Source organism: Elephas maximus, chromosome 6 (genome assembly GCF_024166365.1).
Source record: "Elephas maximus indicus isolate mEleMax1 chromosome 6, mEleMax1 primary haplotype, whole genome shotgun sequence".
Taxonomy (NCBI): domain Eukaryota; kingdom Metazoa; phylum Chordata; class Mammalia; order Proboscidea; family Elephantidae; genus Elephas; species Elephas maximus.
Window position 1 is genome coordinate 34,190,360 of NC_064824.1, and position 21,786 is coordinate 34,212,145.

A 21,786-nucleotide genomic window follows, 5' to 3' on the forward strand; every position below is an offset into this window, starting at 1 on the left:
CTGTCGTTGCTGTGCCAATATTATTACTAAGTTGAGAAATCATGAGGACGGTGACTAACACTGGACTAAGCACTTTGACCAGTCCACTCAACTCTATCTCAAATAATAATGCATTTAGTTCCACTGTGGCACTGTAACTTCACACATGAGTTTTGAAACAAGTTTTATCCTTTCATCTCTCATATCAATAACAGCACAGATGTGTGGAAAAAGACAGCAATCAAAGAAGAATTCAATGTCAAAAACACGATTCATCTATCAAATACAATCTTTTCAGTTACTTTTCTGAATCTGCTATTTTTAAAATAACCTTCCAAAACACATTTCAAAGGCAGGCTCATTTCAAGAGCAATGTTTATCACATGCATAATTTGGTTCTGTCTTGTCACATGTTGCTACCATTAATGGTTCTTTTAAAGAAACAATATTTCTAGAACTTAGTCATCTTACATGAAAGTGATGGTTTTATAAGCAGTTTGACTCTTTAGATTAAGGTACTTAAGATCAAAACAAACACATTTCACACTAAATATGTTTCTGGTTTTTAAATCTGAAAACCTAATGGGGAACTAAGGTTCACTGCCAGAAACAAAAGGGATCCTTTACTCTGAAGAGCTGGGCTTGGTACCTGGGCATTCTAACTATATACATGTGCCTCATTTCCATCATTGTGTAAAGAGTCAGCCAGAAGATAAGTACGGAGTCTCACTATGGTAATTGTAGTCAGGACAGACCTTTTGCACAAGTTTATAATCAACACTATAAAAGGCAATGTAAATACAAATGACCTTGAAGGGCTTGGAGCACAACCAAGAGACGTGGCTCTGAGTCTGCTCCTGGTAGCAGATCTTCGAAGGGTCAAAGTTGCACAGGGCAGTCTTCTTCGCCCGATCTGTTTTTTCATACTCAATGCGACAATTGAAAGATTTGGATTCCTTGGTCTCCAAGGTAGACTGGGGGGAAACTTCAAATTCCACCACTTTGGAAGGGGGTACCAAGCTCACTGAAACATTGCCCAGGCCTGTTGAATTATGTCGAAAATAAACACTGAAGGTTCCATTTCCATGGTCGACAATTTTTCCCGTGATGAGAAGGTTGAGTTTGACAGTTTTAATGTTGGAATGAAAGTCGCCCCATCCAAACATTTTCTTAAATTTTCCGGTTTTCACTATTGGCCTCCGTTTAGTTCTTGCCAGTGGCTCCTGAACTTCTGTGATATTGGCCAACCAGTCCCAGAAGTTTTCCACGCTGTCTGCATAGGCCAGTTGACCAGGCTTGGACACCGGAGACTGTTTAACAAACAGGCGTAAGGGATTGATGATCCTTGAGTGCACCACGTTTCCAACCAATGTCCCTGGGGCATCTTTGTCTTCCCAATCCAGCCCCTCTGTGGCATGCGCTGAGTTTTTACTGTCACAAAATAGCTGATTGAAAAGAAAAAAAAGAGAAATAAACTTCAGGTTAGGCTTTGTGTGCATACATAGTGAAGTCAAAGCACAAGGGAAATTATTCCAACATTACCTAGATTCTAGTTAAACAGCATTTCACACACACAGCTGGGCTCAACACTGTGACAAGATAGGTGCTATTTCAAGCAACGTAGATCAGTGAATGTGTACATTAAAATGATGAGATTAAAAACAGAGCACTTATTTTAATGGGTTGATTTGATTTTAGTTGGTTTCCCAATCTTTACAATTTTATTTTTCCAGATTGAAGAAAGCAGGATATGTTTGCCTCTCATCTGTTAGAATCATTAAATTTGTGAGTGTCCCCTCCACCCCCTGGGCTGGTAGGAAACAACTTATTCCAGAATGTTGAGGGTTTCTTCCAAGGAGCTAAAAACTATTTGATTGTAAGATATTGATAAACCTCTTTTAAATATATTTATAAATATTAAGGGTCAAACTGTATTCAAAAGCTCAAGTCATATAATTTCATTTATATTGGTATAATCCCATCTCAAACTCTATAAGGAAAAGGGCATGTGTACAGTATTAGAAAGTTCTGTAAAAGTTTTAGTTGAAACCATATAAAATTGTCAAATTTTTAAATTTAGCTGACATTACGAAAGCAGAAATAAATGTTTCAGAATATACTCAAAATTAATAGATTGCATATAATTTAGTGAATTTTATCACAACTGACTTATGCTTTGACTTGCTAAGAAAGAATTATGGGGAAAAAAAAGAGAATTCTGGGCATAGGTTTTATGGATTCCCAGTATTTTTGTTCAAATCAGACATAGAAACACTCACTTTATTTGCATTTGGTTTTTCTTTTCATTCTCTTCGTAATGTAAAAGTCCATATGATTTCTAAAAATCATTTCATTAAGTCCATATGGATTATGAGGGGCAGAATGACTACATATACAGAACTGTCTCCTTGGGTGAATGTTTACAGATGAGTTATAAACTCTGGAAAACAGGTTTCTAGCGGAAACAGTGAGAGACTCTTATCTCTAATGGCATAAACCACTCTTGAATGAGTCCACAGAAAATTGTCAGCATGATGAAAAGGATGAGGAGAGAAGTGATGTTAAGTTTATGAACTTTTACTCCAGTCCTTTCCAACCTGGCAAAACAAAACAAAAAAACTGTTGCAGTCGAGTCAATTCCAATTTAGAGCAACCCTACAGGACAGAATAAAACTGCCCCATCGGGTTTCCAAGGAGCAGCTGGTGCATTTGAACTGCCAACCTTTTGGTTAGCAGCCAAGCTCTTAACCACTGTGGCACCAGGGCTCTTGGCAAAGTACCTGGTAAAATTGTTTCAGATCATTACACAAATCCAATTTGGTAAAAAAAAAAAAAAAAAAAGGAAAAAAAATTGAGCCTGGGTTATAAATATTGCACTCTTAAATATATTTGTCATCATTAGGTGCTGTCAAATTGGTTCTGACTCATAGCAAACCTACATACAGTAGAAGGAAACACTGCCTGTTCCTACATCTTCCTCAAAATTGTTACTATGTTTAAGCCCATTGCTGTATCCACTGTGTCAGTGTATGTTGCTAAAGGTCTCCTCTTTTTCACTGACCCAAGCATGATGTCCTTCTACAGGTGCTGATTCCTCCTGGTAACATGTCCAAAGTAGGTGAAACAAAGTCTCACCACCTTTGCTTCTAAGGAACATTCTGGCTGTACCTCTTCCAAGATGGATTTGTTTGTTCTTCTGGAAGTCCATGGTATAGTCAATATGCTTAGCCAACACCATAATTCAAGTGCATCAATTCTTGTTCAGGCTTCCTTATTTATTGTCCAGCTTTCACATGCATATAAGGTGATTGAAAATACCATGGCTTGAGTCAGATGCACCTTAGTCCTCAAAGTGACATCTTTGCTTTTTAATACTTTAAAGAGGTCTTTTACAGCAGATTTGCCCAATGCGATGCATTGTCTGATTTCTTGACTGCTGCTTCCACAGGCATTGATTGTAGATCCAAGTAAAATGAAATCTTTGACAACTTCACTATTTTCTTCAGCACCACCCTGGGAGGTACTGGACTCATCTATGACCAGAAATTCCTGATGGAGTGTCAGAATTCAACTATGACCAAAACACCCCTCGCCAGGACCTGCCCACCATTCCCAGGGTCACCAGCCCTGCCAGTGAGGAGCCCCACATGGAAGCCAGGCAGAGTCACCTACATGACAGTCTAGAAGACAAGCTGCCGTGTGGTGAAGCATCACTGTTTGTGATGGACATTTAAAATACCAGCCATCGGAGCCACGAGCTATGCCTATGGGCCCCCCAGGCTCTTCTTGAGGGGTTCCTTTTGGGAGAAGAACCACACCAGCCAGGTCTTACGAATATTATCACCCCGGGCATGCACAGGGTGTGTGAGGTTGGCCACCTCAACTCTCTCCTCCCCCACTCAGGGCACTTGCTCCCCTTCCCCTTTGTGAGCACCAACAGATACCTCCATGTGCCTCTGTGGATGCAGGAGCTGCCACCCCAAGGGAAGTGATTCTTGAGAGCACACCCCTACAGGGGCCAGAAGTGGACACGGAGGAGCCCTTATGAATGATGATCTTGCTCTTTCAGTCTCATCCTCTGGGGGTGCCCCTTTTTTAGGTTGGTGTGCAGTGGGAAAGAATCCTTAGCCCTTCTTTGCCAGAAAGGAAATAAAAGCCACCTTCACCCTGGGGACCAAGAGTTATTTATTAGTCAGAACCGACTCAACGGCACCTAAAAACAACAATGGTAACAATCATGATGTTGCTTATTGGTCCAGTTGTGAGGATTTTTGTTTTCTTTATGTTGAGGTATAATCCATACTGAAGTCTTTGATCTTTCTCATTTTAAGTGCTTTAAATCCTCTTTGCTTTCAGCAAGCAAGGTTGTGTCATCTGCATATCGCAGGTTGTTAATGAGTCTTCCTCTAGTCCTGATGCCGTGTTCTTCTTCACATAGTCCAGCTTCTCGGATTATTTGCTCAGCATGCAGATTGAAGAAGTATGGTGGAAAGATACAACCCTGACGCACATCTTTCCTGCTTTTAAACCATGCAGTATCTCCCTGTTCTGTTTGAATGACTGCCTCTTGGTCTATGCAAAGGTTTCACATGAGCACAGTTAAGTGTTGTGAAACTTCCGGTTTTCACAGTGCTATCCATAATTTGTTATGATCCACACAGTCAAATGCCTTTGCAATAAAACACAAATAAACATCTTTCTGGTATTCTCTGCTTTCACCCAAGATCCATCTGACATCAGCAATGATATCCCTTGTTTGAAGTCCTGAATTCAGCTTGAATTTCTAGCAGTTCCCTGTTGCTGTACTACTGCAACTGTTTTTAAATTATCTTCAGCAGAATTTTACTTGCATGTGATATTAATGCTGTTGTTCAATAATGTCTGCATCCCGTCGCATCACCCTTCCTTGAAATGGGCACAAATATGGATCTCTTCCAGTCGGTTCGTCAGGTAGCTGTCTTCCAAATTTCTTGGCAGAGACAAGTGAGTGCTTCTAGTGTTGCATCTGTTTGTAGAAACATCTTAATGGTATTCTGTCCATTCCTGGGGCCTTGTTTTGCACCAATGCCTTCAGCGTAGCTTGGACTGCTTCCTTCAACACCACCACTTCTTGATCATATGCTACCTCTCGAAATGGCTGAATGTCAACCAATTCTTTTTGGTACAGTGACTATGTATTCCTTCCATCTTCTTTTGATGCTTCCTGTGTAGTTCAATATTTTGCCCGTAGAATCCTTCAATATTGCAACTCTAGGCCTGAATTTTTTCTTCAGTTCTTTCAGGTTGAGAAATGCCAAGCATGTTCTTCCCTTTCATTGTTCTAACCCCAGGTCTTTGCATATTTCATTATAATACTTTACTTTGTCTTTATGAGCTGCCCTTTGAAATCTTCTGTTCAGCACTTTTACTTCATCATTTCTTCCATTTGCTTTAGCTACTCAACATTCAAGATCAAGTTTCAGAGACTCTTCTGATGTTCATTTTGGTCTTTTCTTTCTTTCCTTTTTTTTTTTTTTTTAATTTTTATTAAGCTTCAAGTGAACATTTACCATTCCAATCAGTCTGTCACATGTAGGTTTACATACATCTTACTCCCTTCTTCCACTTGCTCTCCCCCTATTGAGTCAGCCCTTACAGTCTCTCGTTTCGTGCCAATTTTGCCATCTTCCCTCTCTCTCTATCTTCCCATCCCGCCTCCAGTCAAGAGTTGCCTACACACTCTCCCGTGTCCACCTGATTTAATTAGCTCACTCTTCATCAGCATCTCTCTCCCCCCCACTGACCAGTCCTTTTCATGCCTGATGATTTGTCTTCGGGGTTGGTTCCTGTCCTGTGCCATCAGAAGTTCTGGGGAGCATTGTCTCTGGGATTCCTCTAGTCGCAATCATACCATTAGGTGTGGTCTTTTAGTGAGAATTTGGGGTCTGTATCCCATTGGTCTCCTGCTCCCTCCGGAGTTGTCTGTTGTGCTCCCTGACAGGACAGACATCGATTGTGGCCGGGCACCAACTAGTTCTTCTGGTCTCAGGATACTGTAGGTCTCTGGTTCATGTGGCCCTTTCTGTCCCTTGGGTTCTTAGTTGTCGTGTGACCTTGGTGTTCTTCCTTTGCCTTTGCTCCAGGTGGGTTGAGACCAATTAATGTATTTTAGATGGCCGCTTTTTGGCATTTAGGACCCCAGGTGCCACAATTCAAAGTGGGATGCAGAGTGTTTTCATAATAGAATTGTTTTGCCCATTGACTTAGAAGTCCCCTCAAACCAAGCTCCCCAGACCCCAGCCCCTGCTCCGCTGACCTTTGAAGCTTTCATTTTATCCCGGAAACCTCTTTACTTTTAATCCAGTCCAATTAGGCTGACCTTCCTTGTATTGAGTGTTGTCTTTCCCTTCATCCAAAGCAGTTCTTATCTACAGATTGATCAATAAAAAGCCCTCTCCTTCCCTCCCTCCCTCCCCCTTTGTAACCACAAAAGTATGTGTTCTTCTCCGTTTTTTCTATTTTTCAAGATCTTATAATAGTGGTCTTATACAATATTTGTCCTTTTGCAACTGATTCATTTCGCTCAGCATAATGCCTTCCAGATTCCTCCATGTTATGAAATGTTTCAGAGATTCGTCACTGTTCTTTATCGATGTGTAGTATTCCATTGTGTGAATATACCACAATTTATTTACCCATTCGTCCGTTGATGGACATCTTGGTTGCTTCCAGCTTTTTGCTATTGTAAACAGAGCTGCAATAAACATGGGTGTGCATATATCTGTTTGTGTGAAGGCTCTTGTATCTCTAGGGTATATTCCGAGGAGTGGGATTTCTGGGTTGTATGGTAGTTCTATTTCTAACTGTTTAAGATAACGCCAGATGGATTTCCAAAGTGGTTGTACCATTTTACAATCCCACCAGCAGTGTATGAGAGTTCCAATCTCTCCGCAGCCTCTCCAACATTTATTATTTTGTGTTTTTTGAATTAATGCCAGTCTAGTTGGTGTGAGATGGAATCTCATCGTAGTTTTAATTTGCATTTCTCTAATGGCTAATGATCGAGAGCATTTTCTCATGTATCTGTTGGCTGCCTGAATATCTTCCTTAGTGAAATGTGTGTTCATATCCTTTGCCCACTTCTTGATTGGGTTGTTTGTCTTTTTGTGGTTGAGTTTTGACAGAATCATGTAGATTTTAGAGATCAGGCGCTGGTCGGAGATGTCATAGCTGAATATTCTTTCCCAGTCTGTAGGTGGTCTTTTTACTCTTTTGGTGAAGTCTTTAGATGAGCATAGGTGTTTGATTTTTAGGAGCTCCCAGTTATCTGGTTTCTCTTCATCATTTTTGGTAATGTTTTGTATTCTGTTTATGCCCTGTATTAGGGCTCCTAGGGTAGATCCTATTTTTTCTTCCATGATTTTTATCGTTTTAGTCTTTATGTTTAGGTCTTTGATCCACTTTGAGTTAGTTTTTGTGCATGGTGTGAGGTATGGGTCCTGTTTCATTCTTTTGCAAATGGATATCCAGGTATGCCAGCACCATTTGTTAAAAAGATTATTATTTCCCCAATTGACTAACACTGGTCCTTTGTCAAATATCAGCTGCTCATACGTGGATGGATTTATATCTGGATTCTCAATTCTGTTCCATTGGTCTATGTGCCTGTTGTTGTACCAGTACCAGGCTGTTTTGACTACTGTAGCTATATAATAGGTTCTAAAATCAGGTAGGGTGAGGCCTCCCACTTTCTTCTTCTTTTTCAGTAATGTTTTGCTTATCCCGGGGTTCTTTCCTTTCCATATGAAATTAGTGATTTGTTTCTCTATCCCCTTAAAGTATGACATTGGTATCTGGATTGGAAGTGCGTTATATGTATAAATGGCTTTTGGTAGAATAGACATTTTTACTATGTTAAGTCTTCCTATCCATGAGCAGGGTATGTTTTTCCACTTAAGTATGTCCTTTTGAATTTCTTGTAGCAGAGTTTTATAGTTTTATTTGTATAGGTCTTACATCCTTGGTAAGATTTATTCCTAAGTATTTTATCTTCTTGGGGGCTACTGTGAATGGTATTGATTTGGTTATTTCCTCTTCGGTGTTCTTTTTGTTGATGTAAAGGAATCCAAGTGATTTTTGTATGTTTATTTTATATCCTGAGACTCTTCCAAACTCTATTAGTTTCAGTAGTTTTCTGGAGGACTCCTTAGGGTTTTCCATGTATACGATCATGTCATCTGCAAATAGTGATAGCTTTACTTCCTCTTTACCAATCTGGATGCCCTTTATTTCTTTGTCTAGCCTAATTGCCCTGGCTAGGACTTCAAGTACGATGTTGAATAAGAGCGGTGATAAAGGGCATCCTTGTCTGGTTCCCGTTCTTAAGGGAAATGCTTTCAGGCTCTCTCCATTTAGAGTGATATTGGCTGTTGGCTGTGCATAGATGCCCTTTATTATGTTGAGGAATTTTCCTTCAATTCCTATTTTGGTTAGAGTTTTTATCATAAATGGGTGTTGAACTTTGTCAAATGCCTTTTCTGCATCTATTGATAAGATCATGTGGTTTTTATCTTTTGTTTTATTTATGTGATGGATTACATTAATGGTTTTTCTGATATTAAACCAGCCTTGCATACCTGGTATAAATCCCACTTGATCAGGGTGTATTATTTTTTTGATGTGTTGTTGGATTCTATTGGCTAGAATTTTGTTGAGGATTTTTGCATCTATGTTCATGAGGGATATAGGTCTACAATTTTCTTTTTTTGTAATGTCTTTACCTGGTTTTGGTATCAGGGAGATGGTAGCTTCATAGAATGAGTTGGGTAGTATTCCGTCTTTTTCTATACTTTGAAATACCTTCAATAGTAATGGTGTTAAGTCTTCTCTGAAGGTTTGGTAGAACTCTGCAGTGAAGCCATCTGGGCCAGGACTTTTTTTTTGTTGGAAGTTTTTTGATTACCGTTTCAATCTCTTTTTTTGTTATGGGTCTATTTAGTTGTTCTACTTCTGAATGTGTTAGTTTAGGTAGGTAGTATTGTTCCAAGAATTTATCCATTTCTTCTAGGTTTTCAAATTTGTTAGAGTACAATTTTATGTAGTAATCTGATATGATTCTTTTGATTTCATTTGGTTCTGTTGTGATGTGGTCCTTCTCGTTTCTTATTCGGGTTATTTGTTTCCTTTCCTGTTTTTCTTTAGTCAGTCTAGCCAGTGGTTTATCAATTTTGTTAATTTTTTCAAAGAACCAGCTTTTGGCTTTGTTAATTCTTTCAATTGTTTTTCTGTTCTCTAATTCATTTAGTTCAGCTCTAATTTTTATTATTTGTTTTCTTCTGGTGCCTGACGGATTCTTTTGTTGCTCACTTTCTATTTGTTCAAGTTGTCGGGACAGTTCTCTGATTTTGGCTCTTTCTTCTTTTTGTATGTGTGCATTTATCGATATAAATTGGCCTCTGAGCACTGCTTTTGCTGTGTCCTAGAGGTTTTGATAGGAAGTATTTTCATTCTCGTTGCTTTCTAAGAATTTCCTTATTCCCTCCTTGATGTCTTCTATAACCCAGTCTTTTTTCAGGAGGGTATTGTTCATTTTCCAAGTATTTGATTTCTTTTCCCTAGTTTTTCTGTTATTGATTTCTAGCTTCATTGCCTTGTGGTCTGAGAAGATGCTTTGTAATATTTCGATGTTTTGGATTCTGGAAAGATTTGTTTTATGACCTAATACGTAGTCTATTCTAGAGAATGTTCCATGTGCACTAGAAAAAAAAGTGTACTTTGCAGCAGTTGGGTGGAGAGTTCTGTATAAGTCAATGAGGTCAAGTTGGCTGATTGTTGTAAGTAGGTCTTCCGTGTCTCTATTGAGCTTCTTACTGGATGTCCTGTCCTTCTCCGAAAGTGGTGTGTTGAAGTCTCCTACTATATATGTGGAGGTGTCTATCTCACTTTTCAATTCTGTTAAAATTTGATTTATGTATCTTGCAGCCCTGTCATTAGGTGCGTAAATATTTAATATGGTTATGTCTTCCTGATCAATTGTCCCTTTTATCATTATGTAGTGTCCTTCTTTATCCTTTGTGGCAGATTTAAGTCTAAAGTCTATTTTGTCAGAAATTAATATTGCTACTCCTCTTCTTTTTTGCTTATTGTTTGCTTGATATATTTTTTTCCATCCTTTGAGTTTTAGTTTGTTTGTGTCTCTAAGTCTAAGGTGTGTCTCTTGTAGGCAGCATATAGATGGATCGTGTTTTTTTATCCAGTCTGTGACTCTCTGTCTCTTTATTGGTGCATTTAGTCCATTTACATTCAGCGTAATTATAGATAAGTAAGTTTTTAGTGCTGTCATTTTGATGCCTTTTCATGTGTGTTGTTGGCCATTTCATTTTTCCACATGCTTTTTTGTGCTGAGACGTTTTTCTTAGTAGCTTGTGAGATCCTCATTTTCATAATGTTTAACTTTGCGTTTATTGAGTCGTTACGTTTTTCTTGGCTTTTTTCTTGAGTTATGGAATTGATATTCCTTTTTGTGGTTACCTTTTTATTTACCTCTATTTTTCTAAGTAAAAACCTAACTTGTATCCTTCTATATCGCCTTGTATCACTCTCCATCTGGCAGTTCAATGCCTCCTATATTTAGTCCCTCTTTTTGATTATTGTGATCGTTTATCTATTGATTTCCATGATTTCCTGTTGTGTGTATTATTTTGTTTATTTATTTATTTTTTAGAATTAGTCTTAATTTGTTTGTTTTTGTGCTTTCCCTATTTGAGTTGCGTTGATATCAGGACGTTCTGTTTTGTGACCTTGTATTGTGCTGGTACCTGATGTTATTGGTCATCCGGCCAAACAATCGCCTTTAGCATTTCTTGCAGTCTTGGTTTAGTTTTTGCAAATTCTCTAAACTTGTGTTTATCTATAAATATCTTAATTTCTCCTTCATATTTCAGAGAGAGTTTTGCTGGATATATGATCCTTGGTTGGCAGTTTTTCTCCTTCAGTGCTCTGTATATGTCGTCCCATTCCCTTCTTGCCTGCATGGTTTCTGCTGAGTAGTCTGAACTTATTCTTATTGATTCTCCCTTGAAGGAAACCTTTCTTTTCTCCCTGGCTGCTTTTAAAATTTTCTGTTTGTCTTTGGTTTTGGCAAGTTTGATGATAATACGTCTTGGTGTTTTTCTTTTTGGATCAATCTTAAATGGGGTTCGATGAGCATCTTGGATAGATATCCTTTCGTCTTTCATGATGTCAGGGAAGTTTTGTGTCAGGATTTCTTCAACTATTTTCTCTGTGTTTTCTGTCCCCCCTCCCTGTTCTGGGACTCCAATCACATGCAAGTTATCCTTCTTGATAGAGTCCCACATGATTCTTAGGGTTTCTTCATTTTTTTAAATTCTTTTATCTGATTTTTTTTCAGCTATGTTGGTGTTGTTTCCCTGGTCCTCCAGAAGTCCCAGTCTACATTCTAACTGCTCGAGTCTGCTCCTCTGAATTTCTATTGCGTTGTCAAATTCTGTAATTTTATTGTTAATCTTTTGGATTTCTACATGCTGTCTCTCTATGGATTCTTGCAACTTGTTAATTTTTCCACTATGTTCTTGAATAATCTTTTTGAGTTCTTCAACAGTTTTATCAGTGTGTTCCTTGGCTTTTTCTGCATTTATCCTAATTTCATTTGTGATATCTTTAAGCATTCTGTAAATTAGTTTTTTATATTCTGTATCTGATCATTCCAGGATTGTATCTTCATTTGGGAAAGATTTTGATTCTTTTGTTTGGGGGGTTGGAGAAGCTGTCATGGTTTGTTTCTTTATGTGGTTTGATATGGACTGCTGTCTCCGAGCCATCACTGGGAAACTAGATTTTCCAAGTAGTCGGCTAAAAAAAAATGCAGTCAGATCCCTATCTGAATTCTCCGTCTGGCTCCAGGTATTCGGATGTTAATGGGGCCGCCTGGGGAGGGTGGGGGAGGGATCTGAGAGCTAGGAGTGTAGCACCACAGAATATAGAGCTGAACACCGCGTTCACACTCCGCCCCCATTCGCCAAAATCCAGGCGGGACGGGTCCCCGGCTAGGACGCTGCTTTCCGTGCTCGGATACCAGTCACTTCCTCCCGGGGACTTCTCCCTCCGGTGCTTGGCACCGCTCGCGGGCACTGGGTGGGTGTTTCCCGCACGAACTGGTGGGCCCACCCCCAGGATCTATTCAGGGGATTGTAATTGGGCCCCGCGGTCACGCCCCGCCCATGCGCGCACCCAAATCCCAGCGGGACGACTTCCGGGTTGGGACGCTGCTTTCCCCGTTCCGGAACCAGTCACTTTCTCCTGGGGACTTCTCCTTCCGGTGCGCCACACCTCTCGCGCGAACTGGGTGGGTGTCACCCGCACGGCCAGGTGGGCCCACCCCCTGGGTCAATTCAGGGTAATAAAAATGGACCCCGTGCTCACGCCCCGCCCGCGCGCGCCCAAATCCCAGCAGGACGGCACCCCGTCTGGGACGCTGCTTTCCCCGCTTCGGGACCAATCACTTCCTCCCGGGGACTTCTCCTTCCGGTGCGCCACACCTCTCGCGCGAACTGGGTGGGCGTCACTCGCATGACCAGGTGGGCCCGCCCCCTGAGTCAATTCAGGGTAATAATAATGGACCCCGCGCTCACGCCCCGCCCGTGCGCTTGCCCAGATCCCAGCGGAATGGCTCCCTGTCTGGGATGCTGCTTACCCCGCTTTGAGAACAGTCACTTCCGGGGATTTCTCCCTCCGGTGTGCCGCGCCACACGCGCGGACTGGGTGTGCGTCCTCCCGCACGAACGTGTGGGCCCCGCCCCAGGGTCACTTTAGGGAAATATAGTTGACCCCCCCCCCGCCGCTCGCGCCCCGTCGGCTTCTCGCCTAACTCCCGGCGGGACGGCACCCCAGCTGGGACGCTGTTCTCCCCACTCCCAGATCAGCCACTGCCTCCCGGGTGCTTCTCCCTCCGGCTGCACCTCTACGCCGCCCGCGCCAACCAGCTAGACTTCCTCCCGGGATGGGTTCGGGGGGGAAGGGGTGGGCCCCCTTTCTGTGCCGTCTGCCCCCCTGGGCTCTGCCCCAGATCAGGCTCCGAAGGTCACCTGCCTGGTACGCTGGCTCCTGGTTCTGAAAACGGTCGCTGTCTGCCCGTATTTGTTCGTTTTCCATCTCTAAGTCTGTGCTTGTTGTTCAGAGTTCGTAGATTGTTATGTATGTGATTGATTCCCTTGTTTTTCCGAGTCTTTGTTGCAAGAGGGATCCGCGGTAGCATCCACCTAGTCCGCCATCTTGGCCCCGCTCCTCTCTTTCCTGTTTTTTAAATGACCTTTTGCTTTCTTCATGTATGATGTCCTTGACGTCATCCCACAACTCATCTGGTCTTGGCTCATTAGTGTTCAACGAGTGAAATATATTCTTGAGATGGTCTCTAAACCCAGGTGGGATATACTCAAGATTGAACTTGGCTCTCATGGACTTGTTCTAATTTTCTTCAGCTTCAACTAGAACTTGCATATGAGCAGTTGATGGTGTGTTCTGCAGCCAGCCCCTGGCCTTTTTCTGACTTATGATATTGAGCTTGTCGGTTGTTTCTTTCTACAGATGAAGTCAATATGATTCTTGTGTGTTCCATCTGGTGGGGTCCACGTGTATAAGCCGGTGTTTTCGTTGTTGAAAAAAAGTATTTCCAATGAATAGGTTATTGGTCTTGTAAAATTCTATCATGTGATCACGCGATCTCCTGCATCATTTCTAACAACAAAGGGCATAATTTCCAGGCACTGATTCTTTCCAAATTTCGCATTTCAATCACTAGTAATTACCAATGCATCTTCATTGCACGTTTGAGTAATTTCAGACTGGAGAAGCTGGTAGAATTCTTCAAGTTCTTCATCTTTGATTGGTGGTTGGTGAATAAATCTGAATAATAGTTGTATTAACTCATCTTTCTTGTAAACCAGAAATACAAACCTGTTGCCATCTAGTTGATTTTGACTTGTAGCAAGCTCATAGGACTGAGTAGAACTGTCCCATAGGGTTTCCAAGAAGCAGCTGGTAGATTTGAACTGCCAACCTTTTGGTTAGCAGCCTGAGCTCTTAACCACTGGACCACCAGGGCTCTGGTCTTCCTTGTAGGCATATGAATATTATCCTGTCACTGACAGTATTGTATTTCAGAATAGATCTTGAAATCTTCTTTTTGACAATGAATGAGACACCGTTCCTCTTCAATTTGTCATTCCCAGTATAGCAGACCATATGATTGTCCAATTCAAAATGGCCAATACCAGTCCATTTCAGCTCACTAACACCTAGGATATAGATCTTCGAGCATTCCATTTCATATTTGACAACTCCCATTTTCCTAGATTCTTACTTTGTAGTTTCCATGTTATGATTATTAATGGATGTTTGCAGATATTTCTTCTCATTTTGAGTCATGCCACATTAGCAAATGAAGGTCCCAAAAGCTTGACTCCATCCATATCATTAAGGTCGACTCTATTTTGAGGAGGCATCTCTTCCTCAGTTGTATTTTGAGTGTCTTCCAACCTGAGGGATTCATCTTCTGGCACTGTATCAGAGAATGTTCTGCTGCTATTGATAAGGTTTTTATTGGTCAACTGTTTTAGAAGTAGACTGCCAAGTCTTTCTTCCTAGGCTGTCTTAGTCTGGAAGCTCCACTGATACTTGTCTACTGTGGGTGACCCTGTTGGTATTTGAAATACCAGTGACATAGCTTTCAGGATCACAGCAACATGCAAGACACCACAGTATGACAAGTTGACAGAGGGGTGATGGTTTAAATAAGTAGCTGATTTTAATAATGTGAAGGTATCATTTGTAAGTTCATAAACATTTAGAAGTTTAAGCTTCATAATAAAGTGTTTTAATCTGGTCACTTTTGAATGAGAATTCAAGGACTCAAGAATGTGTATGCTTTAGTATATTTGCCCCTTTGATTCATTTCCTGAAGGCTTTTCTTCCTCATTTTTATTCTTCTCTGCATTATCTTCTCGTCACTTAAATGAGTGAAGTTTAGCAAAAGGGCATATTGATATGATGTACATTCTCACTTTTTTGTGGACTTAAATCCACATTACCTCTTCTTAGGAGCTTACACACCCCAAGTTAATACTTCTTTCCCTCTTATGGTGTTAAAGGACTGGGATATTCACCAGGAAAAGAGAGGCCATTACTAGTTAAAGGGGGTTTCTTGCTCAAAATGTTCTGGATATTTCTGACACTGTAACTATACCTTTCTGATTTTAAACAATCAAATTATGATGAGCACAAACCTCATTCAAATCTACTGTTAACAGTCCATGAAGTCCAGTTCCCTAGCTCCCATTATGATCTGAGTCTCCTGAGAACTGATGCCATCTGGTTCAAGTGGAAGCATCTTGGCCTCTCCAGCAAGAGAGTCAAGGAAATAGGGACAGATAAGAGACTCCTTGCTGATCAAGGTAAACAGCCAATTTTTCTGTTCTGTGATTATGACTCTTGTTGCTCATTACAGTGATTATTACTCTATTTTGCACCTGTTTCCAGTATTGCACTAGATTTGCCTTGCTTGGGAAATGTTGACAGACACATCTGCCATTTGCTGATGTGTAACAAGGAGTGCTCCTTTAACTCCTGGTCTCTACTTGCCATTTCAGTTTGGTACAACTTCCTAATTTCTTCCCTCACTCCCGCCTTCCTTCCTTTCTTTTAGCAAAGCCATATCCCTTTGTCATTTCCCTTTTATGACTTACTTTAACAAAATATTCACTTCTTACTTTTACACACCATGTTGTTGTTGTTGCTGTTAGGTGCTGTTGAATCGGTTCCAACTCATAGGAACCCTATGTAAAACAGAACGAAACACTGCTTGGTCCTGCACCATCCTCACAATTGTTGTTGTGCTTGAGCCAATTGTTGTAGCCACTGTGTCAATCCATCTTGTTGAAGGTCTTCCTATTTTTTGCTGGCCCTCTACTTTACCAAGCATGATGTCCTTCTCCAGGGACTGATCCCTCCTGAAAACGTGTCCAAAGTATGTGAGACATAGTCTCGCAATCCTTGCTTCTAAGGAACATTCTGGTTGTACTTCCTCCAAGACAGATTTGTTCATTATTTTGGCAGTCCATGGTATATTCAATATTCTTCGCCAATACCACAATTCAAAGGCGTCAATTCTTTACACAATTCTTTCTTTACATACCAAGCTATAAGTTAATACTTCATTAGCAGAATTAAGATTCATTTTCCATTCAAAAAATTTTTTTCACTCACAAGTATGAAAACCCTCCTGCTACTAGCAGCAAAGCAAATGCTCTTTGTTTTCTTACAGTTTTTAAGTTACAAATTTTCCTGATTTTTTTCTTCCTGAATCTTTTTTCTTGATGTAGCAGCTTGCTTGATTTTCTCTTAACTTTCCTGCTATTAAAAACCTATAAGCATTGAGCCCATTATTCATGATGCAATTAGTAAGTTTTATGAGATCATGTGGTATCTATCTTAACTAATATTGGTGCATTTTAGAATACATGATAGACCTTAACACCTTATGAGGTATCTCTCTCATCTCTAGGACTTTTATTGTTATAGTTCACAGACTACTCACTAATGATAAAAATAATAGTAACAAAAAAAAAATTTTAATGGCCATTTACTGTGAGAATGAAAAAAAAATGAAGATTTTCTTTGTAGTAATTGATATTGTGGCAGAACTTGACCCAAACATACATGACTCATCCTAAGAAAAATAAGTGCAAAAAAGTCCCAAGCTTTTCAAACAGATAGACTGGAGGTGATTACTCGCTTCTACAAAGGCTCTTTAACTCTTCAGAAAAGATTCTTCATAAGAGAATTTAAAATGGAATTTGATTCTAAAAACTCTTTCTCACTCACTACTCTTCAGGCTGAAACCTCAAGGAACCTTTAATTTTAAGGCTGGCTGTATAATAAAAAGTAATAAAATTTAGCTAATAGGACAGATCTATAATTTCTCTCTCTTCTAATGAAAACACCCACTGGAGGTTCCTGAGATGAAAAGTAGATGTATACTTGTTGTTGTTAGCTGCAGTCAAGTTGGCCCCCAACTCATGGTGACCCCATGTATTACTGAGAAGAACTGCTTCATAGAGTTTTCTTGGCTGTAATCTTTACAAAAATAGTTCACCAGTCCTTCTGCGGATCTGCTGAGTGAGTTTGAACCCCCAATCTTTAGGTTAGCAACCAACTGCAAACCATGTGTCCCACCTAGGCTTCTTAGTGTGTGTGTGTATGCATATACGTATTTTTTACTTTGCCCTAGACCATCACATTTCTAACTGCTATGACAACATTTAGCCAAGTTGAGAAAAGCTATACCTAACTTCATCTGTTTAGTACTTTCTCAAATACATGAACAGGTCTCACAAGTGTTGAGTTTCAAATCTAAACCCAGCTCTCAATAAGATAGCAGATAATGATATATTAGTGGAAAAGCAGAATTAAAAGGGTAAATATATTTCTAGGTTTCCCCAAAATTGTGACTACAGCGCCTCTGCCAACCTCCTCCTCCACTGGCCTAACTTGTGCGGCCTTTCCCTTGCTATAGTTTTTTATACTGCATCACTGCTGAGAGGGCACTCTCTCCTATTCCAGGTCTACATAGAGGGTTGTATGATCCAAGTCCCCAGCACTCCTGCGAAACTTCAGAAGACTTGATCGGGGCGGTTGGAGGCTGGATGGGCTACTTCCTGCCTCCCACTCATCCACATACTTCCAATATGGAAGCAGCATGACATACTGGAAAAAGCATAGGTTTGTGCCTGATGACCTCCTCACCCCTTGCTTAGGAGTATGACCTTAGCCTCAGGTTTCTCACCTGTATCTCTCTTGCTGGTTAGTTTCAAGAACTAAATAAAATAATGAATAGAAATTACTGAGCACAATCCCTGGCAAAAGGCGTTCAATGACTGATGGTTCTTTCATGGTACAATGGATAGTCCCATGCTCCTATTCAAGAAGTGTCCCCAAAGTTTATATGAGCGCTCAGACCCCTCAAGGAAACTGATTAATGGTTAATCAAGCAAATTGTTCAGTTCCATGTGGTAAATTAATGACCAAGCAGAAATCAACCTTCTCAATCCCTGAACATCAATCAAGTATTCCGTCATGTTTCTAGTTTCACTGGCGTCTGAGTCATATCCAGATCACAGGCAGAGGTGAGCTCTCTTTGCCAACAAAATGTGTTTGTGGATCTTTGATTCCACCCTACCAAATGAGTCAGCAAAGAGAGCTAAAAGTACAAAGTGTCTGGCAGGCACCCTCATTCCTGAACAATTTCTGTGATACAACATGCTGGGGGCAGACTGTAGGTGGTTCTGAGCCTCTTCACAAGCCACTCTGTCCGAGGTGAGATTGAAAGATGTTATCTACAAAACACATGGCTGTATACCCCTAGTTACTTTTGTACTTGCTGGGGCTCTTCATGCTAAGTTCAGTATCATTGCTATCTTTTGTCTCATCATATTACAATGATAATGCAAAAAACATTTAGCAGTGAGCACAAAATGGAATTTTAAAAAGGGAAAAGAAGAGGAATCACTGTGCTTTATCTGTTTGAACGTTCCTTGATCTCAACACATTTATCAAAGCTTAATTAATTTATGTCTTGGCAGGGCGTATCAATTTCACAAAGCACACACATTAGCTAGGTACAATGGTATCATATTAGCTTTTTCTGCATCTTACAGAGCAGCTCAAAAAGATTAATAAAAGCTCAAACCTTCATCAATTAAGTGAAGCAGGTGGTAGGAAAGTAGTAGAGGAATAAAATTGTGTTTCATTTCAGTGCTTTTGTTTTCAGGAAAAAAAACGGTGACAGGTTCAAATCAGTCATCATAAGAAGCTGAAGTAGAATTTCACCGATAATTAAATGCATTTTTTCCCAAAAGGCAGAGAAGCTGCAATGAATTTTATAGTAGCAGATGTGAGAACTGTCACGAATTATGGAAATAATTTATAAACTTAAAAGCACCATTTCTGCAAACATTATATCAGAAGATCTTTTTTTTCAACTGTATCTGTAGAGTATTTTTAATAAACATTTCATTTCAGAATAATTTTCGTTTATAGAAAAGTTGTGAAGCCGGACAGTACAGAGAGTTCCTATATACTCGGTACCTAGTTTCCTCTATTGTTAACATCTTACTCTACAGTACACTTGTCACAATTAATGAACCAATATTGACACATTGTTGTTAGGTGCTGTCCAGTCAGTTCTGACATGTAGAGTCCCTGTGTGCAATAGAAAGAAATATTGCCCGGTCCTGCGCCATCCTCACGATCATTGATATGCTCGAGCCCATTGCTGAAGCCACTGTGTCAATTCATCTCACTGAAACCATTCCTCTTTTTTGCTGACCCTCTACTTTACCAAGCATGATGTCCTTCTCCAGGACTGGTCCCTCCTGACAACAAGTCCAAAGTATGGGAGATGAAGTTTCACCATCCTTGCTTCTAAGGAGCATTCTGACTGCACTTCTTGAAAGACAGATTTGTTCTTCTGGCAGTCCGTGGTATATTCAGTATTCTTCGCCAAAACCAGAATACAAAGGCATCAATTCTTCTTGGGTCTTCCTTATTCATTGTCCAGCTTTCGTGTGCATATGAGGTGATTAAACACCATGGCTTGGGTCAGGCGCACCTTAGTCTTCAAGGTGAAATCTTTGCTTTTTAATACTTTAAAGAGGTCTTTTGCAGCAAATTTGCCCAATGCAATGTGTGGTTTCATTTCTTGACTGCTGCTTCCATGGATATTAACTGTAGATCCAAGTAAAAAGAAATCCTTGACAACTTCAATCTCTTCTCCATTTGTCATGATGTTGCTTACTGGTCCAGTTGTGAGGATTTTTGTTTTCTTTATGTTGAGGTATAATCCATACTGAAGGCTGCAGTCTTTGATCTTCATCAGTAAGTGCTTCGAGTCCTCATTTTCAGCAAGCAAGATGTATCATTTGCATAACACTGGTTGTTAATGAGTCTTCCTCCAATCCTAAAACCTAGTTCTACCTCATATAGTCCAGCTACTTGGATTATTTCCTCAGCATACGGATTAAGTATGGTGAAAGGATACAACCGTGACGTATACCCTTCCTGATTTTAAACCACTCAGTATCCCCTTGTTCTGTTCGATGACTACCTCTTGGTCTATGTACACGTTTCTCTTTAGCACAATTTAGTGTTCTGGAATTCTCATGCTTCACAATGTTATTCATAATTTGTTGTGATCCACACAGTTGAATATCTTTGCATAGTCAATAAAATACAGGTAAACATCTCTCTGGTATTCTCTGCTTTCAGCAAGGATCCATCTGACATTAGCAATGATATCCCTCATTCCACGTCCTCTTCTGAATCCAGCTTGAATTTCTGGCAGTTCCCTGTTGATCGATGTACTACTACAACCACTTTTGAATGATTTTCAGCAAAATTTGACTTGTGTGTGATATTAGTGATATTGTTGAATAATTTCCACATTCTGTTGGCTCATCTTTCTTTGGAATGGGCACAAATATGGATCTCTTCCAATAGGTTGGCCAGGTAGCTGTCTTCCACATTTCTTGGCATAGATGAGTATGCACTTCCAACACTGCATCCGTTTACTGAAACATCTCAATTGGTATACCATCATTTCCTGGAGACTTGATTTTTGCCAATGCCTTCAGTGCAGCTTAGAATTCTTCCTTCAGTACCATTGGTTCTTGATCATATGCTACCTCCTGAAATGGCTGAACGTCCACCAATTCTTTTTGGTACAGTGACTCTGTGCATTCTTTCCATCTTCTTTTAATGCTTCCTGCATTGTTTGATATTTTCCCTACGGAATCCTTCAATTTTTTCTTCAGTTCTTTCAACTTGAGAAATGCCTGGAGTGTTCTTCCCTTTTGGTTTTCTAGGACTTTGCACATCTTATTATAATACTTTATTTCATCTTCTCAAGCCACCCTTTGAAATCTTCTGCTCAGCTCTTTTACTTCATCATTTCTTCCCTTTGCTTTAGCTATTCTAAGCTCAAAAGCAAGTTTCAGAGTTTCTTCTGACATCCATTTTGATCTTTCTTTCCTGTCTTTTCAATGACCTCTTGCTTTCTTCATGTAGGATGTCCCTGATGCCATTCTACAACTTGTCTGGTCTTCGGTCATTAGTGTTCAATGCACGAATTCTATTCTTGAGATGGTTTGTAAATTCAGATGGGATATAGTCAAGGTCATATTTTGGCTCTCGCGCACTTGTTCTAATTTTCTTCAGCTTCAACTTGAACTTGCATGTGAGCAACTGATGGTCTGTTTCGCGGTTGGCCCCTGGCCTTGTTCTGACTGATGATATTGAGCTTTTCCATCATCTGTGTAGTCGATTTGATTCCCGTGTATTCCGTCTGGTAAGGTTCACATGTATAGTCAAGTTTATTTTGTTGAAAAAGGGTAGTTGCAATGAAGAAGTCATCAGTCTTGCAAAATTCTATCATGTGTTTCTGGCATCATTTTGATCTTCAAGGCCATATTTTCCAACCACTGTTCTCTCTTCTTTGTTTCCAACTTTCACATTCCAATCACCACTAATTATCAATGCATCATGATTGCATGTTTGATCAACTTCAGATTGCAACAGTTGGCAAAAAAGTCTTAAATTTCTTCATCTTTGGTCTGAGTGCTTGGTGGGTGAATCTGAATAACAGTTGTATTAACTGGTCTTCCTTGGAGTGCATGAATATTATCCTATCATTGACAGCATTGTACTTCAGGATAGATCTTGAAATGTTCTTTTTGATGATGAATACAATGCCATTCTTCT

The 21,786-nt window shown here is 40.2% G+C and overlaps 1 protein-coding gene across 1 annotated transcript in view; it reads right to left on the minus strand.

The window, feature by feature from the left end:
• Positions 1 to 584: 584 nt before the first annotated feature.
• NXPH2 (neurexophilin 2) overlaps positions 585 to 21,786 on the minus strand; it is a 142,649-nt gene continuing 121,447 nt past the window's right edge. Inside the window, exon 2 of the mRNA XM_049889256.1 lies at positions 585 to 1,424. Within this exon, the coding sequence (XP_049745213.1) occupies positions 681 to 1,424 (744 nt within the window). The 3' untranslated portion in view covers positions 585 to 680. The remainder of the gene's footprint in view (positions 1,425 to 21,786) is intronic.